A 19,426-nucleotide genomic window follows, 5' to 3' on the forward strand; every position below is an offset into this window, starting at 1 on the left:
TCCATTACAAGTTAGCAGAGCCCTTCTGTTCAGTATCTATGTCAAAAGCACAGTTTATCTAATTCATTCATTAAATTGACAACATAAAGAAACCAATGAGGGAGCATCTCAAGCTTACAGAATATTCTATAACCAGGTCTTCATATTTAAAACAAAATTTCATGGGAAATTCAGGTGATTTTACTGAATTTGTTTCTTTAGTAAATTTGACTTTGGTTCATTTGAATTGAGCCATCTGTTATGAATGACCATATTTTCACAGTCTGCAGCCCCCCCCCAATATTATTATCCTTGTCGTCAAGATGCGTGTGGTATGCATACCAAGTGATTATTTTTAAAAAAACATGTTTTTCAGAAGAATATACAACACTTTATTTACAGTCATTTTGACCAGAAGAATAGAGTGAGTTGTTTTCCTAGAATTTAGTATGTTAAATTAATTAAAATTTCATGTAAGAGCTATTCATTCAACGGAAGCCATAGAAAACAACGTTTGTTTAAGCAAGCAAATGTAGGAACTCTTGAACCACTTCATGGATACAACTGTCTTTTTTTTTTCAAAGGCATATTTTTCATTTGATCTGCTTTACTGGCCAGACTTTTGAATCCATAAGTACTATACCACTCACAAGGCTTTTTAAAATTTATTGAAATCATTTCCAAGGATTGCCTATACAAAGTCAAAATCTTCCAAAGCAATAAACAACTCCCAGAACAAACCCCTCAATTTTTTACCAAGTACAGTTGCTATCTGGGTGTATATCAGGCAAACTATATATATTTTCAATATAGTTTTTGCTTTATGTGGGTCATGTCATTTAGTTTTTGTCTGTACTCTTGCACTGAGTGCCAAGTAAATTGGAGAAATACTGCACGGAGCTTTTAGTATCATTGCTGGTTTTATTACCCCTTTAATTTTTCCATTATCTTTGAAATTTTAAGACAGACATTTTCTTGTATTCATTTAATGGAAGATGAGAAGGAGACATAATGAGACACCAGGATGCAATTATTATCTTGAAAGCAGGCAGTAAAAACAAGGGAAGAAGTCAGAAAGGAAAGGGAGTGGCATGAAGATAGAAGACAAAACTTGATCAGCTTTCAGTACTGCATTATTCCTCAAAAAAGATAGCAAAAGTAAAAAAAAGAACGAAGTGACTTTTAAAGGGTTTAAAGAAGAATGTTAATCATAACAATATAGTTTTAGCATATAAAGCTTAGCAGTCTACAACAGCCAGTAATAGTTGTGGTTGCAAAATTTAAGTGCATTTTGTAGAAAGTTAATAATGCACAAGAAAAATTGCAGGTTCTCAAGAAGATATGCTAGCTAGAGCAAGATACTGCATGTTACCAGTAACAGAACCATATAGAAAGTCCTTTAGAACAGGGGTAGTCAACCTGTGGTCTGCGGCCCACTAGCGAAGGCCTCAGTGATGGGCTGCCACGTCTGCCTCTCCCCCCCCCTGCAGAGAGAAGCTCACCAGGCCGCGAGAGAAGTGGCCGCCAAAGCAGATGCTTCACTTGCGACCCGGCTAGTTTTCTGTTGTGAGAGATTTGGGTTGGAAGATGCAGGCCCAGCTGCCGGCACGCCGGTGGGCACAAACGTGCATGTGCGGAGCTTCCGCGCATGCGTGTTAGCGTCCCCTGGTGGTGAAAATGTGCATGCGCGGAGCTGCCGAGACTTTGTGGCATTTGTAGGATCACTGTAGGGTTAGTCCATAAACACTAGTTTCTTTAAAAGAAACCAAAATTTCTGGGCAAGATGAATTGTATCCAAGGGTATTAAAGAACTGCAGATGTAATTTCTGAGTCTCTGTCCATTATTTTTGACAATTCTTTGAGAAGTGTCAGAAGATTGGAGGCAAGCAAATGTTGCCCCCATCTTCAAGAAGGGGAAAAAGGAGAATCTGGGTAACTACCGACCTGTCAGCTTGACGTCTATAGCTGGCAAAATTCTAGAGCAGATGACTATCTGTCAGCATGGCTTTCTCAAGAACAAGTCATGTCACACTAACCTTATCTCTCTTTTTTTTGAGAACGTTACTACTTTGCTAGATCATGGGAATGCTGTGGACATTGTTTATCTTGATTTCAGTAAGGCTTTTGATAAGGTTCCGCATGATATTCTTATTGGCAAGTTGGTAAAATGTGGTATGGATCCTATTACTGTTAGGTGAACCAAGAACTGGTTGACAGATCACACCCAAAGGGTGCTTGTAAATAGTTTGTCATCTTCTTAGAGAGGAGTGACAAGTGGAGTGCCTCAGGGATCTGTCCTAAGCTCTGTCTTGTTCAACATATTCATAAATTATTTGGATGAAGGAATAGAGGGGGTGCTTATTAAATTTGCAGATGATACTAAACTGGGAGGGGTAGCAAACACACCAGAAGACAGAGCAGGATACAGGATGAACTTGAAAGGCTGGAAAACTGGGCTAAAATTAATAAAATGAATTTAAATAGTGGTAAATGTAAAGTTCTTCATTTAGGTCGGAAAATCATAAGCATCACTATAGGATGGGTGAGACTTGGCAGTAGTACAAGTGAAAAGAATCTGGGATCTTAGTAGAGCATACACTGAACATGCGTCAGAAGTGTGACTCAGTAGTTAAAAATGCAGATGGGATTTTGGGCCGTATGAAAAGTTTAGTGTCCAAATCATGGTAACACTTTAGTCCACTCTGATAGGACCTCACTTGGAGTACTGTGTTCAGTTTTGGGCACCGCAATTGAAGAAAGATATAGAGAAACTGGATCATGCCCAGAGGAGGGCTACAAAGATGGTGCAGGGTTTGGAGACCACATTGTGTGAGGAAAGGTTGAGGTAGCTTGGTATGTTTAGTCTGGAGAGAAGGTGACTAAGAGATGATATGACAACCATCTTCAAATACTTGCAGGGTTGTCATATAGAAGATGGAACAGAGGTGCCTCAGAGGATCAGACCAGCACCAATGAGTTGAAATTAATCCCAAAGAATCTTTGGTTAACATCCGGAAGAAGTTCCTGACAGTTAAAGCGGTTCCTCAGTGGTACAGGCTTCTTCGGGAGGTGGTGAGTTCTCCTTCTTTGGAAGTTTTTAAGTTGTGGCTACATAGTCATCTCACAGAAATGCTGATTTTATGAACTTAAGTGGGTGGGCAGGAAGAGTTCTACCAGAGTTTGACTCTTGTGACCCTTCCTTGCATAACGAGGGAATTGCTATTTGCTGTTGTGGATTGGTGGGTAAATTTCCTCCAAGCCAGGCTGGATTCTGGAGATTTTGGGTAGAAGGATCACTTGGCCATGAAATTGGGGTTACTGTGAGTGGGCGGGTAGTTGTGAGTTCCTGCACTGTGCAGGGGTTTGGACTAGATGACCCTGAAGGTCTGTTCCAATTCTATGATTCTATGACTCAAATGGGAGATTCCTGTTTGAATCCACACTTTGCCACAGAAGCTTGTGAGGTGACTCTCGGCCAGTCACACATTCATAACCTAACCTATTTCTTGGAGTCATCGTAAGGGTATGGAGGGTAGAAGAATAAGAGTAAGGTGTTTTTAATTCCCATTGGGGAGAAATATGTGATATCAATGAAGTAAATATATAGATAATAATAACATTATTGACAGCTCTGTATTGTTTGTCATGTGATTCTTATTTTTTCTTTTGCCATTCAGTCATAGGAGTTTTTCAGACAGCAGCCGCCTTTCGTGTCTTTGCACGCGTGCTGTTTCTGAAGATTGTACAATCAGTGTGACCCATTCAGACTTTCCCTTAAGGAGTCACAGCTGTTACTATTTTTATTTTTTTCCTTTTAGGACATGTGATGAAATGTAAAAATCTGAGGGATAGAACAGAGCCACAATATGCTAATTTGATATTTTCAAATAGGCACTATTCCAAATTTATAAAAAGAAGAAGAAGAGTTGGTCCTTATATGCCGCTTTTCCCTACCTGAAGAAGGCTCAAAGCGGCTTACAATTGACTTCCCTTTTCTCTCCCCACAACAGACACCCTGTGAGGTGGGTGAGGCTGAGAGAGCCCTGATATCACTGCTCGGTCAGAACAGTTTTATCAGTGCCGTGGCGAGCCCAAGGTCACCCAGCTGGCTGCATGTGGGGGAGCGCAGAATCGAACCTGGCATGCCAGATTAGAAGTCCACACTCCTAACCACTACACCAAACTGGCTCTCAGGTACAATTTGTCATTTGAAAAAGTACATGAAATACTGTCCTTGTGCAACGGTTTAAAAGTACAGGAGCCCAGCTGTCCTTGGCATCTAGTCACTCTAACTGGCATTTGGCATCTTGGGTATAGCATTCTACAGCTCCTTTTTTGGATTACATCAATTTTTTGCAAGCTTCTTTTGATATAAAATTATAAAATACATAATTTGTACAGGGAGGGACATCTGTTTGGCAGACACATCTATTTGTAAAAGCAGGCAACCCTATTTAAAGACAGTAAAATATGGAAATCAATTCCCCCTCTTTTGATCATAAGTTTTGCATTATGTATTTTTTTGTTTTTTATCATGTACCTTAATTTTGTTCAAGCAGAACTCTAATTCCAGTGAGATAGCCAAGCTAGAGATACCCCCTCCACAAACCAGAAATGTTGTGTTTAAAAGATAAACAGCTTTATTAGAGCATAACGTGACAGAGCATTACATTCTTGTCCACAAATGTTTATGCTATATAAGTTCTGTTAGTCAATATAACTCTTTTAAAAAGTGTTGTCCTAAGTGTTTCCTTTCAAGAAAGCTGGCATCAACTGGGGCTAACGGTCTTTCTGTCATGGAATACTCTGGGCTGGAGATAGATTCAGGGAGGTAGCTGTGTTGGTCTGAAGCAGCAAAACTAAGTTTGAGCCCAGTGGCACATTTAAGACCTTTAAGCTTTTATGTGCATGCACACTTGTATCTGAAGATGTGTGCATTTTCACAAATGCGTATACCTTCAATAAAACACTGTTGTTCTTACAGGTGCCCCTGAATTAAAACTTTTTTCTGGGCTGGTGAATAAAATTAGAAATGCATTCTTCAAACCCCACAGCAAGTCAAAGGAATTTTGGGGCCAGTAGGGCTTTCTTCCCAAATAACCGCTCATGGCACAAAGAGCTAGGAAAACGAGTTTTGAAAATAACTAGCGGGTGATCAAATGATAAAACGGACATCACTTTTAGCAGCCTGGTCCAAAGTCTCAACGGCCGCGTGAGAGCTGAAGGGAACACAAAAGAGAAGCGCGCTGGCTTTAAATGCATCAGCTCCGCCTGGGCGTGAGGCGGAGAAGGCGGAGTTAGAAAACTAACTGCAGCCAATGGTCCGTCTTCTTCCTGGTGGGCAGGGCCGCTTATCATGGCTGCCTCCGGTGCTGCTCTGTGGTGTCCCTCTGTGGCGGCGCTAGTCGCTCTTTTACTGGGTTGCTGCAGTTTAGGGGACGTGAATGGACTCGAGGTACGCGGGGGAGTGGCGGGGTGTTCGAACCGCGCGCCCCTGGAGTGGCTCCCACCCTCCTCTGAGGCTCAGCGTCTGGACACCGGTTTCTAATGGCGCATCTTTGCAACGACTGCTAGGGAAGCGACTCTTCCTACAAGGCTGGAGCAGTTTCTTAAAATGAGCTTGGGTTTTTTTTTTTGGGGGGGGGATACTTAGTGTCATTTAGCGTGATAAACGACTGTCACGCCGTGATGTGGCTTCAGCTCGCGCTAATGCGCGCAGCAACCGGGTCTTCGTTATTGATTTCACTTCCGTTCTGAACGTGGTAGTAAGATATAAATGCAACACGAAACGCCCTTGCGCTTGTGGGGAGCCTGGGCGGACAGAGAGACCACGACAGCCTCGGAACAGCCCCGCCCACCCCCATGATGGCTGCAAAGAGCTCCTCCTCGCAGGCTGCACTGGCAAGGCAAAGCTGGAAGCTGCCGTGTTCCTTTGCTGGCTGCATGGCACCTGGGATGACACTGCTATGCCTGACCCCCTTCTCACTGACCTGAGCATGATGGGGCTGGTGAGGGACCCCAAGTCATTTAGCTGTCACAAGTGCCTTCTTTCCATGCTGGCCATGGCTAGTGGCAGGTGGACTTTTCAGGTGTAGTCTTTTCATGAACGGAGCCTGGCAGCAGGGGCACCAGTGAGGTGGGATCCCCATCTATGTTCCTGTCCGGTTGACCAGCAAGGTGGACCGTGGAAGCACAACCCTTGCAGGCCTCTTTAAAATAACTTTCCGATGAGGGGCTGCTTGGTAATGTTCCCTCTGATTTCCCCCCTCCCCCCTACTGAGTGGAGCAATCCATATCCCAAGCAGAATATAATTGCTATAATCTTAAAATGGGCAATGGGCAGTGCAAGGGTCTGTGTGGCACCAGATTGCTGCTGAGTAGGGCTTCCTGTGTTACAGAGCAGTTGCTCATGTGCACAGCTTAGACCAGCTTTTCTCAACTTCTTTATGGTTGAGAACCACCTGAAATATTCTTGAGGCTTTGAGAAATCCCAGGATCGTATAGAATATGGTTGGGGAGCATAGCCCTGTACACGCCCACCCAGGGCCCTCCCTTCCTGCCCCTTCCAGGCCCACCATTGGCCAATTGGGGGTGGGATGGAGATCAGCATGATCATATATGGTCATATCACCCAATAGATGTTTAACAATTTTTAATTTAAAAAATTAACTTCCACCCATTCAGGAAACCCTTTTAGGGCTGTCAAGAAGCTCTAGGGTGTCATGAAACTCTGGTTAAGAAAGCCTGGCTTAGACAGAACATTGCTGCTTGGCTCTTAGTTTTCAAACTGGCCTTTGGCAAGTTGAAATGAAAGTCTTGTTTTTGCTGTCTAAGTGTTAATGCAAAAGGAGCAGGAATCTGGCCAGCAGCAATTTACCACTGCTGAGACCAAGTGTCATTTTTACCATTCTAGAGTCTTGTCTTGTCCCAACATCTATAGTTTCATAAATCATGAAATAAATTATTTTACTTTCTGAAAGAGTGCAAGCAGATCTTGTAATGATAAATAATATATTTGCAGCTTCATGTATCCTTCCTCACACTCTAGGCACTGTTTACTTCCACTACTTAAATATCATTCTTGACATATTCCAGTATGAAATTCTCTGGTACAAGGGTTAGAATATTATTTGATATATATCCTCTTTATCACTTAATTTTTTCACAGTGCCTGTATTTGCTGAAAGGGTTTCACAGTGGCAAAGTGTAAAATTCCATGTAAGAATTTGTGTTGAGGCACACTGGAATTATTTCAGCTGGCTTTGTCTCCCTGTCACACCCCCAGAAGTGCAACACCTCCCTGCCAGACGCTTCTGCCCCAGAGCTCACCAGGGGCCTGGCTCAGTCTAGTGCCCAGCCATATCTGGATGCTAGGCTGTAGCAAGTCCTTCTCCCGCCTCAAGCTTCAGAACTCACCAGAAACCTTCTTGGGCCTAGCACCCATGCCCCCTGACACCCCCCTCCCCCGAGTTAAAACAAAAACACTCACCTTGCTTGTTGAATCGCCACCAACACAGGCTGTCTTGAAGACAGGAGCCTCGGCTGGAACCCTTCCCACCCCCTCCAGACCCATCATTGACCACTTTGGGAGGGGGTAGGTGTGCCATGTCCAACCAGTTGTGAGTCCCTGCTCTACCTCATCACCCTGGTATTCTTTGGAGGTCTCCCATCCAAATACTTGCCCGGGTTGATCACACAAGCGTGGATATCCAGGTCACAGCATGAGTCTCATAGTGGGGGAAGGATAAGTGATTGGTTTTTGTGTAGTACACATGGTCATCCTATGTATGTTTATGTTCATGGAATTTTCCCAAGTGAAATTGGGAAATACAACAGAGAAGAGTTTTCCTTACAGGAAGTATTTCCCATGCATTGTGACCTTTGTTGATTTTTCTGAAGACTCTGATCTTGATTCTAGCGTTTATTTATTTATTTAGGGATTTCTTGAAATCCGCCCCCTCCCCCGTGAATGAGATCAGTTTCGAACATACAACCTATTATAACCATCCAACAAAAAAAACCCCATCAAACAGTCAACCGGCTATCAGCTAGCAAACTCTTTTTTTGCTGCCAGCCATTCAATTTGGACTCAGGGTTTAAATGGAAGAGGACCCAGTTTCTGTAGTGTAAATTCTAAATGACTTTGCACAGTCAATGTATAGTGTACAGCTAGGTTCCAAGACTTAAGAGTTCAAATTAGGTATAGGATTTGGCTGATGAGCAAAACTAGTTATCTGTCCCTATTTTACCTAAATACTTTGGATCCCCAGTGCCTCTTAAGACTTCTAGACCTCTCAGCTTTTAATGGTCATCTACCCTTGCACTAATTATCTTTTTCTTTCAGGAACAAGCGGAGCAGTTTTTTAGAAGTGGACATACCAACAACTGGGCAGTTTTGGTGAGTTTTGCTAAATCTTCAGTCTGAAGAAGAACAGTTTGCAATATCTCTTTACTAAATTGCAAAGCTGTATTCTAATGTTTAATAATGATATTACATACTGTCAATCTAAGAGCAGGCTGTCTTGGTTGTGGCACCAGAACAATGGAGCTTCCTTTCCAGAGGGACTTGCCTGTCACTTCTGTTAATGTCTTCCATCAGTGGCTGATGACTTTTTAAATGGTGTTTGTCGTTTCCTCAGTGATCCCTTTTTCCTGCCATTTTTAATTGTTTTTATATATTTGTATTTTATTATTGTATGTATATTTTATTTTGGTTTTAATTGCTGCACTTAAGTGTCAGGGGGTGAGGGTGATGCTAGGGGAGAGGACCTCCCAGCAGCATGCCTTAGTATGTGGGGTCTTTCAGGAGGCCATTCTCTCCCCAATGCTCTTCAACATCTATATGTACCCCTTCGCCTAGCTGGGCTGGGGTGTCACCAATATGCTGATGACACCATGGTATATCTGTTAATGCAGTGGTCCCCAACCTTTTTATCACTGGGGACCAGTCAACGCTTGACAATTTTACTGAGGCCCGGGGAGATTTATATTATTGTATGTTTTAATTATAAGGGTTTTGCCCTGAGCCCACAGGGAAGGGTGGAATACAAATACAAAAATCAAATAAAATAAACATGTAAAATGCTTCTCATTTTAAAATGAAACTTGCTTGATGTGAATTTCTTGGTGCTTGGTGAAAATTTTAAAGAAGCTGTTGCTTGTGTTCTCTATTTTCTTGTGTGTATTGATATAGCATTCTTGGTTTGTTGCTACAGAAATAATTTGTCTCCTTTTTCTATCAACGCACATGTATATTGTATTTCTCTTTAGGTATGTACTTCTCGATTCTGGTTTAACTATCGTCATGTGGCCAATACTCTTTCAGTTTATAGGAGTGTCAAGAGGCTAGGCATTCCTGATAGGTAAGAAAATCTGCAGAGATAACTTTTTTTGTCAGTAGTAGTAGTTTGGATTTCTATGTTTGGATTTCTAATGTTTTAATTCTGTAGTTCTGCTATGCACTAGCACACTAGGGTATAAAGGTAAAGGTATCCCCTGTGCAAGCACCGAGTCATGTCTGACCCTTGGGTTGATGCCCTCTAGCGTTTTCATGGCAGACTCAATACGGGGTGGTTTGCCATTCCCTTCCCCAGTCATTACCGTTTACCTCCCAGCAAGCTGGGTACTCATTTTACCGACCACGGAAGGATGGAAGGCTGCGTCAACCTTGAACTGGCTGCTGGGATTGAACTCCCAGCCTCATGGACAAAGCTTCAGACAGCATGCCTGCTGCCTTACCACTCTGCGCCACAAGAGGTTCTACACTAGGGTATAGATCATGGTAATAAATTAGCAATTCTATCACATACCCACTCCTGGCTGCTTGCCGTTGTTCAAAAGTAGCCACCTCATGAAAGCCAGTATCGAGGTTAAACTTTCAGGCTAGGATCTGGGAGATCCAGCTTTGACTACCCACTCTGCTGTGGAAGTACACTGGATGATGTTGGGCCTATCACACACTCTTAACCTTACAGAGGGCTGCTGTGTGGAAAAAACAGAGAAGAGGAAAATAATGCAAGCTTCTTTGAGTTCCCACTGTGGAGAAAACTGGGATATAAATAGAGGAAATAAAAAGATTATGGGGCAGATAAGATGTAGGTTGGTGGGTAGGAACCAGGCTCAACTGGCAGCTTGCTGCTTGACCAGAGTTTTCCACAGACAAGCTGCTGATGGGGGGGGGGGGGAAGGAGAGAGGGAGTAAAAGCTGAAGGTGGGGACAGGTAAGTGTGGGCTGGCTGGCGATGGGAAGGAGAGAAAAGAGCAGGGAAAGAAGATGGGGGCTTTCAGAGAAGGGCAAAAGAAATGGTCAGAAAGAGGGAACTTCAATCCCCCTGCCAGTCCTCGCTTGTCTGAATGTACTAGCAGGATTGGAACATGAGAAATTATTAATACAACACATATACTACTTGTTAAACTGAGAGCAGTGATATGTATGAAAGAACAAATTTCTACATATTGGAGTTTTTCTTTAGCTAGGTACTTATTCATTATTTTTCTAACATCTTAATCATAATCAAGAAATTGGTAATGGGCTGTGGTCATGTGAACGCTTTCCCTTTCCTGCACAAATCTTAGCTTCTCTCAGCTTTAACTGTAATTTACTGAAGCATGTAAAATGGAGAAAAAGTGCAAATTTAAGCTGGGAAAGGCAAAGCTGTATGTAAGCGTACTCTTAGTCTTTTAACAGAGACTAAATATTTGGTACTGATGTTTTCAGGGCTCCTTAGTGATCTAGTAGAATTAAGGGAAAGCAAGTCCAACCAAGTTAGATGGCTTTTTAATGATTGGATGGAGAGTTGGTTTTTCAAATGTATGGTATTCTTTAAGCTCCAGTAGTGTTGCAATGAACATCTGTCTTTAGGCATGTACCATAACCAAATTGTTTTTTGATAGTATTGTTATAACTGCCCACGAAACTAATTTACCTTTACTTTGCCCTGATTAGAAAAAAGCTTAATCTTAATTAACCAAGTCAAATGACAATTGAAAGGAAAGAAATGGAACATGACTGTGTAAAATGTTTTATTTTTGTGAAGAAACTCGCAGGCTCTTTCTAGGAGAGACATTTTTAGAAGTGTGCATTTGCTCAGAAGTAACATTTAAGTCAGGTGTGCTCCCTGGAAAATTCCAGGGGAATGTATTTCAGTGTCTACTCCTGCTTGATTTTTTGACACTGCTCCTGCCAATAGATTGTTTCCTGTCCTGTACTTGTAATAACTTTCATGTACTTGATCTGTACACCATTGTCCCTTTTCTGCCTCTCTTTCTCCAACACTATTGGATGATGATGGGCAAGCACAGCCATCATCTAGTTTACAGGTGTGTGCCATTGATCACATACCAGTCACCCTCAAAAGCACTGTACATGGATAGTGAAAACTGATTTAGGTGGTTTGTAAGGGCTAGTGTAATAATGTAGGCAAGAGGGTGATTAGCAGTGCTGGAAATCATCTTTCAAATCTTGGTTTGGTTATGAAATCTCTAGATGACTTTAGGAAAGTGGTGTATCTTAGTATTGTTTAGCAGTTAGGGAGTAAATAATATTGGCCTATGTTATAGGGGTGTTTTAATGGTTACTGAGAATGTGTCCTTAGCCTCTGTTGTATAAATGGTAAGCATTTTTACAATCTGTAATCTTTGTGGCATGTATTTAATTGGATACTGACAATTGCAATATTTGCATGCCCCTCATTTGGCATATTTGTTTTAGTCAGTATAACTTTTCAGATGTAGGCCCCTCTATTCAGTGTACACACTCACCCAAAACTCCAAACTCCTCTAGCTTCAGAATTTAGTTTTGGCATTTATTGTGGAAGCCTTTGAAAGCAAGCCATTATACTGAAAAAAACTGGGAAAAAAAAGGATTATGAAATATTTTTATTTACAGTGATTAATAGCATGTGTGTGACAAGGTGTTTATATATTTAATCCTCTAATGTTTTTTCCTAAAAACTATAATGAAGACTTATGTAAGACTGTGTAAAGTATCAAATTATTGCAATTCCTGTACACTGAAGATAAGCAAATGCTGGAATACAATTCAAATACTGAGAGAATATAGAGGATACAATTCTCAAATGAAAGAGAAAGATGCATTTCTGTCTCTAGGGGGCACTGTAGTTATCAGAGATTGAAAAAGGTTCCCATTTTCTTTTTGCTTGTGGGCTTCATCTTGTGGGCATAGTTGGTGGTATGTACTATAGCTATTTGTACTATGGTGGAGTATTAGAGGAGATAACAAAACTAGGAATGTTATTTTATGTTGATGGTTTCCTAGGTTTTTTTTGGGGGGGAGGGGTTGCCTGTTCTCATAAACTGGCAAATAAGGGCCCTTAGAGTTCAGATGTTCTTTACAATTCAGAACCTTCTAGTTCCATTTGTAACAAATAAAATTTAAGGAAGTAGATTCAATTGGCTATTGTTTTCTGAACAAACTATATTTTAAATATATCAAACATGATACTTTTATGCCAAGCCAATTTGTACACACTGAATTTTATTTTCCCAAAGAAACAAAGTGACTTTCAATTTGTATAGAGTTCTGATACTGCATTTCTTCAATTTTCCCAAAAAATTCAATTTTTTCCCCTGGCTTCAACATCTCTCCTTATGGCAGGCATGTGACTTCAGACTCTAGTTATAAAGAAAATGCAATCTTATAATTAACCAAATCAGACCTCTCAGGGAACATGTCTGTGCTAAAAAGATGAGTGAAGTGTAATAGGAGAAAAGTATAATAGGGAGAGAACACATGAATTTGTTTTGTTCACATTGCATGAACTGAGTCAAAGCATATAACTTGACAAGGTTTTGAAAGTTGCATACATTTTGAGTAGTTCTCTTGCTTCCTTCAGAGAGTTATTTGTCTAGTAGCTCATTATCTATATTCCTCGTCTCATGGATTACTTCCTTTGTTTAGCTGCATCCATGGTTGTGGGGCGGGGGCAATAAAGGGCAGGTTATTACTATCCATGAGAAACAGCTCTGGTTGCTCAAGTGCACTTGAAGTTTAAATTGGCAGAAGTAACTAGAGCTGTAATGCTCCCTTTTTGTGTGTGTTCCTTTCTCATAGGCTTAGTTGGAAATGTTAGTATGGTCCTGACAGCTGTCTGCTTTCCAGGACTGGAGGTTCAGTTCTTCATGCAGAATCTGCTTCATAACATGCATCTTCACCATTGTTCCTTTCTCTGTTTAGACAAGCCTTAAAATCCTGCCCTTGTCACTGTGTCTGGGTAACTTCTAGATTGGATTACTGTGATGTACTCTACGTGAGGCAGCCTTTGAGAAGTGTTCTAAACAACGGTTGAGAACTGGTTGTTAAATAGGTATAGAGCAGAGGAAAGCATGTTAAAGTTACTCTGAAAGAACATAATTGGATTCCTGGTTTTGCCTTTTCTGGGTTAATAGTTCTTGCTTAAGCATATATACATCTATTTCTGCTGTTCTTGGAACACCATAAGCCACATCACCTTGAACTTAGAAGCCAGCCCAGGAATAGCTCAACAAAGAAATAATTTTCAGTTCTGTCAACAACTGGCTGCTAACTGAAAAGTGGTCCATCTCTTTGTGAACCACAGTGCCAGCAATGTTGTAAAATAGTTGTAAAGCATACTGCTGCAGTTAGACATGACATTACTTACATGAAGCTCCAATCATTTAAAGATTTGGGGAGTGCCTTCTCATGTTTTATCTGCCTCTACTCATGCTCTTATGATACCAGATGAAGCCCAGCATCTGTGTCTGTCTTTATGGCAAAGGCAGAGTAAAATATAAAAAGTAAATATATGTAATTAGCAGTGTAAGGTAAAGGTATCCCCTGTGCAAGCACCGAGTCATGTCTGACCCTTGGGGTGACGCCCTCTAGCGTTTTCATGGCAGACTCAATACGGGGTGGTTTGCCAGTGCCTTCCCCAGTCATTACCGTTTACCCCCCAGCAAGCTGGGTACTCATTTTACCGACCTCGGAAGGATGGAAGTCAATCTGAGTCAACCTTGAGCCGGCTGCTGGGATTGAACTCCCAGCCTCATGGGCAGAGCTTTCAGACTGCATGTCTGCTGCCTTACCACTCTGCACCACAAGAGGCTCTTTAATTAGCAGTGTGGCTTTTGATAAATGCCTGCACTATGAATAAGTGGATGCATCAACATTTATCAGCATTAATTGGATGCATCAACAAATTCGCTACTGCTAGATTAAAAATGTAGGTTGTATTTGGAACTGTAAAAGAGCATTTATTAATGCTAGTGGTAATAGTCAGGCCAAAATACTTCATGGCTATCCTCAGAATGAAGGTTAAACATGTCAGTCTAAGACAGTGGTTCTCAACCTTCCTAATACCGCGACCCTTTAATACAATTCCTCATGTTGTGGTGACCCCCAACCATAAAATTATGCAAGTGTCCTTTCACAGAAATTAAACCGAAACTGACCAATGGCATGAAGATAAATTGTCCATGATCTTTAAACCGCCCGTGGCGCCGCGGGCGCCACGGACTAAATAAAAGGGTAAGGGGTTCTAGGGCGGGATGTGTCCGTGATGAGGAAGGGTCCGGATTGGAACCTTCCTCCTGACAGACAATCGGAGGGATCAATCGGCAGGCGCGTATTGGTCCCTCCGATTCCCAGCCCCAGCAACTGCGAGCCGCGCGCAGCGCGGCTCGCAGTTGCTCCCTTTGCTGCTGGCCTGGCGCGTCGGAGGCGCAAAGCGCCTCCGACACGCCAGGCCAGCCGCAAGGGAGCCCCCGGCAGCTGCGCTGTGCGCGGCTCCCGGGAGCTCCCTGCCTGGCAGCCTGATGCGATGAGAGGCTCTCGCCGCATCAAGCCGCCGCCCTGGGAGCCCACGGCAGCCGCTCACAGCGGGGCTGCCGGGGGCTCCCTGCCCTCATGGCGAGACTCTCCAGCCCTCCTGCGGACAGAGGGCCTCTGTCGGCCTCCACTGTCGTGGAGCCTCTGTCGGCCTTCACTGACGACACTGAGAAAAGACAAAAAAAAAAAACCCAGAAGCGTCATTACCTGGCTCGCTGTCGCGAGACCAGGAGAGCCCAGATGCCGCTGCCAAAAACGGGACGGGTCGTGGCCGGCCCGCGCATCCAGGAGCAGCCGGCGCCGCCACCCGCCGCCACAAGATGCCCCCGCCTTGCTGCAGCCGCCGCCCGGCCCGCCTGCATGGAGCCGGGACAGCCAGCCGGAGCACCGTGGGGGAGCGGCGACGCCGCCAACCCCGCCCACCTGACACCACAAGCTGCCGAAGCTGCGCGAGAGGAGCCATGCCGCCTGCCCAACGCTCCGCTCACCCCGTCCCACCGAGCTGCAAGCGGCAGCCTCGACATCGCGCTGGAGCGGCGCCTCCGCCCACCCTGCCCACCCGACGTCCGAAGCTGCCCCAGCTGCGCCGGGGGAGCTGCGCTGAGCGGCTCAACACTCCACCAACCAGCTCTCTCCTGCCCTCCAGCCCGGCTGCCTGTGCTTCCTGCGGCTGGCGGGGGCTTCCTGCCCGGTGCCCTGAGGCGGCAAGAGACGCTGCTTCCCGGGGGGGGGGAGAGTCCTGGGGATAGCTTCCCCATGCTCCCACAGCACACCCGCCCCCTCCCTAGGTGTGCTCCGTGCCGTGGGAGGGCCCTTTTTACGCCCGTTTATTTCCCCTGCTTCACAGGCAGGGGAGCTGCGCAGCGACAGAAAGCACGTGGCCCCATGCCTGCCGAGGATGGCCTGTCAGACCCAGGAGACAGGGGGGGGGTACTCTCTTGGAAAGCCATGCCCAGCCCCTGCTGTCCGACTTCCCAGACAGGCAGGGCTGCTAGAATCCCCCCCCCCCTCAAGGCAGAGATGCGTGCCCAGAGATCCACAGCATGACACACTCACCCTGCTTCAGAGGCACAAGGCTGAGCTGCACGCAGAAAGCGAGAGAGCAGGACATATTTACACCAACTGCAGAACTCGCGGGGCTTTAAGACCCAGGGGACACTAACTGGTGGGGGCAGGAGAAAGAGAGGGCTGCCGGGAGACAGGGATTTTCACCCAGGTACAGAGGCACAGCTGACTTCAACAGAGAGAGAAAGACACAAACCTTACACAGGACAAGACAGGTACACAGACAGACCACCAGGCATGGGAGGAGAAATTTGCTTTCACTTTGCTCAAAGACAAGCAGCCTACGGAGAGGGCAAGTCATGCAGGGAAGGGAGGCTTGGAGATGGCGAGCCACGCCTTCTCCTGCCACTAGGGACTGCCTGCAGGGACTACCCTCCCTCCAACAAATGCCAACCCTCACCCCTGCTCGAAGAAAACATGCCACCTCCTCTCCAACTCTCCCTGCCCCTGCTTGGGTCCCTGGGGGTGGGGGGCATTGCTCTCTCTCTCTCTCTCTCTCTCTCTCTCTCTCTCTCTCTCTCTCTCTCTCTCTCTCTCTCTCTCTCCATTTCTCTCTTTCCATGTCATTCTCTCCCTGCCTTTCTCCCCCTCTCTTTCTCCCCATATTTCACTCTCTCTCCTGTCTTTCTCCTTTTTCCTCCCATTCTTGCTTCCTTTTTTATCTTATCTACTTTCCTTTCTCTCACTCATTTCTCTGACCTCCCCCAATGCTAGCGCCCGTTGTATTTTGGACTACAACGGGCTATTAATCTAGTTGTATATAAATTGTTTTTTTTTTTGGGGGGGTTCTCAGTTCAGTTCTGCCTCTTTTTCTGACGCACATGAGATTACACTCTGAGTACTGAACTTAATGATAGCGAAGATTGGTGACTTTAGGGACATAACATAGGAATTTGTCTCCAAAAAGGATAAAATTTACATATTACAGATCCCACTCAATCATTGAGCTATACATTATAGAGAGTTCTATATAGGTGTGTACTATCATAATCTTGACCACTGAGGAAGACCCGGAAGGGTCAAAACGCGTTTGGTCCTTGGTTCTATGTGCTGTTAGTTCGGTATAGTTTTTAAGAAGTTTTTATTCTGTTTTTAATTGTGCACCATAATAAACAACTAACAAGTTTTACATTATTTTTATTGTTCAGCTCAACTTTTGAGTTCCTACCTGTTAAGGTTGGGTTTTGTTCCTTTTTTGGTTTAGCTTTTCTTGGTTACAGACAGCCTGTAATAAACTACTTGCAGTAATAAACTGTACTAAACAGAGACATTGACTCTAGTACCAAGGCCTGCAACGAACCAAGATGCCAACATTGCCTTCATGTAGATCTTAGCAACACTGCCAGTGGCCCAGCAACATCAGCCATATCATCTCATATTAATGCTCCTGCTCATCCTCTAATGTGATTTATGCCATCACATGTCAGCAGTGCCCTCCACCAGTCTCTACAAGAAAGAATTAGTCTGACATCAGAAACCACAACATTTAAAAAACAATGGGGAAATTTTTTAATCTTCCAGGACATTCAGTTGCTAACCTAAGAGTAGCAGTTCTCTTATGAAGGAAATTCAAAGGGAGATTAGAAAGAGAGGCTGAATTGCAACTGATAATGAAGCTGAAGACAGTGTATCCTCCTGGACCAAATTGAGACCTTGGTTACCTGTCTCATTACCAATGCTGACTTTTCCATGGCTACTAACCCTCTGTTAGTAGTCAGCTTGGTGTAGTAGTTAGGAGTGCAGACTTCTCATCTGGCGAGCCGGGTTTGTTTCTGCGCTTCCCCACATGCAGCCAGCTGGGTGACCTTGGGCTCACCACAGCACTGATAAAGCTGTTCTGACTGAGCAGGAATAGGATAGGGAAGGCAACTGTAAGCCACTTTGAGACTCCTTTGGGTAGAGAAAAGCGGCATATAAGAACCAACTCTCCTCCTCCTCCTCCTCCTCCTCCTCATTCCTTCTCCTCTTCCTCCTCCTCCTCCTCCTTCAATCATACCTGCTATTGTCGTTCAGCATCTGAAATCACTCCCTTCCAAGATATAAGGACTTATGTATGGATTCTCATTCTAGCAGTATCTGAAGAGGTAAGCAGTGACTCACAAAAACTCAAATTTTCATAGCCTTTAAGGTGCTACTGGGGTCTTGCTCTTTTCTACTACTATAGACAATCCAATATGACTTCCCATCTTGATCTGTCTACACGTGGCCTGGAAATTATTTTCCAAATGAGTCAAATAATTGCAGTATTTGAAATAATGTACCAGTTATTTTACGACAGATTTAGTTTATTAGTTGAGAGTGTTGCACTATGTTTATCAGTGTAATAGAGAAGCAGTTCCATTTACAAAAGAATACCTCAGGATCACTCAGTCCAAATATCATAGTTGTTTGGCATATGTTTTACCATGTTGATTCTTTATATACTGCGGATCCGCTCCCCTTGGAGGAACACACTCATGATGATGAACAGCCAATGTATAACCCAGTGGTCTCGTTCACTCTTGTGGTTTTATTGGTCATCAGCTTTGCTTACCAGGGGAAAAGTGAATAAAGCTGTTAAGAACCTGTCTGTGTTTTCAGAATACAGTTTTGGGGTCTCTTTATTCTGTAGAAATCTAAAAAGCAAAATAGGTTCCTACTCCTTCTCAACAAAAGGAAATATCCAGTTTCTCCTGTGCTGATCTAAGGTAAAGGTAAAGGAATCCCCTGTGCAAGCACCGAGTCATGTCTGACCCTTGGGGTGACGCCCTCCAGCGTTTTCATGGCAGACTCAATACGGGGTGGTTTGCCAGTGCCTTCCCCAGTCATTACCGTTTACCCCCCAGCAAGCTGGGTACTCATTTTACCGACCTCGGAAGGATGGAAGGCTGAGTCAACCTTGAGCCGGCTGCTGGGATTGAACTCCCAACCTCATGGGCAGACAGCTCCAGACAGCATATCACTGCCTTACCACTCTGCGCCACAAGAGGCTCTTTGTGCTGATCTAATGGAAGCTTATCTCTGACTGGAAGCTTTACCACCTTTCATCATTTTTTCATATTCTAAAGCTGGATAAATGTGCTCAAGGGCTTATGCTGAGAGAGATAAATTATTCAACCTTTCAGTATAGCTTAGTATGAAGAATATGGGGAATTAATGTTAGTATATTAATGGCCACTGTAAAGAAAGGCTCCGTACATGTAAAATTGAGCAGATATATACATTTTTGTTTGGTTGACTTCTAATCCTCTGAATTTTCATGTAAAGGAAGTGTGAGGAACTATCTTTTTTGCAGGTGCTGAAACTTATGCAGAAACTTCTGACTAGTTAGCAAAAGTTAGACGTCTCATGTTTGGAATTACCTCATCAGCAAAGCTGTACATGCAGAGAAGAACACGCTAAGTTAATGCTTTAAAGTAGTATTGAAGTAACAAATCTGTTACAAAATAATGGTTGTGTTCCTGGCACAATGAAATAAAATGAAAATAAGACTGTGCTCTCCCTGAACTGTCTAGAACAGGGGTAGTCAAACTACAGCCCTCCTGATGTCCATGGACTAGAGTTCCCATGAGCCCCTGCCAGCGTTCGCTGGAGGGC

General features: G+C 43.8%; 1 protein-coding gene across 2 annotated transcripts in view; it reads left to right on the plus strand.

Moving 5' to 3' along the window:
* The first annotated feature begins 5,293 nt into the window (after positions 1-5,293).
* Positions 5,294-19,426, plus strand: part of PIGK (phosphatidylinositol glycan anchor biosynthesis class K) — a 138,236-nt gene continuing 124,103 nt past the window's right edge. Inside the window, exons 1-3 of one of the 2 annotated variants that reach the window (XM_077333292.1) lie at positions 5,300-5,434; positions 8,324-8,377; positions 9,250-9,341. In XM_077333292.1, the coding sequence (XP_077189407.1) occupies positions 5,336-5,434; positions 8,324-8,377; positions 9,250-9,341 (245 nt within the window). In that variant the 5' untranslated portion in view covers positions 5,300-5,335. Of the gene's footprint in view, positions 5,435-8,323; positions 8,378-9,249; positions 9,342-19,426 lie in introns of both variants that reach the window. The other variant, XM_077333293.1, reaches the window with a different exon arrangement.

Source organism: Paroedura picta, chromosome 4 (genome assembly GCF_049243985.1).
Source record: "Paroedura picta isolate Pp20150507F chromosome 4, Ppicta_v3.0, whole genome shotgun sequence".
In the NCBI taxonomy this organism is placed as follows: Eukaryota; Metazoa; Chordata; class Lepidosauria; order Squamata; family Gekkonidae; genus Paroedura; species Paroedura picta.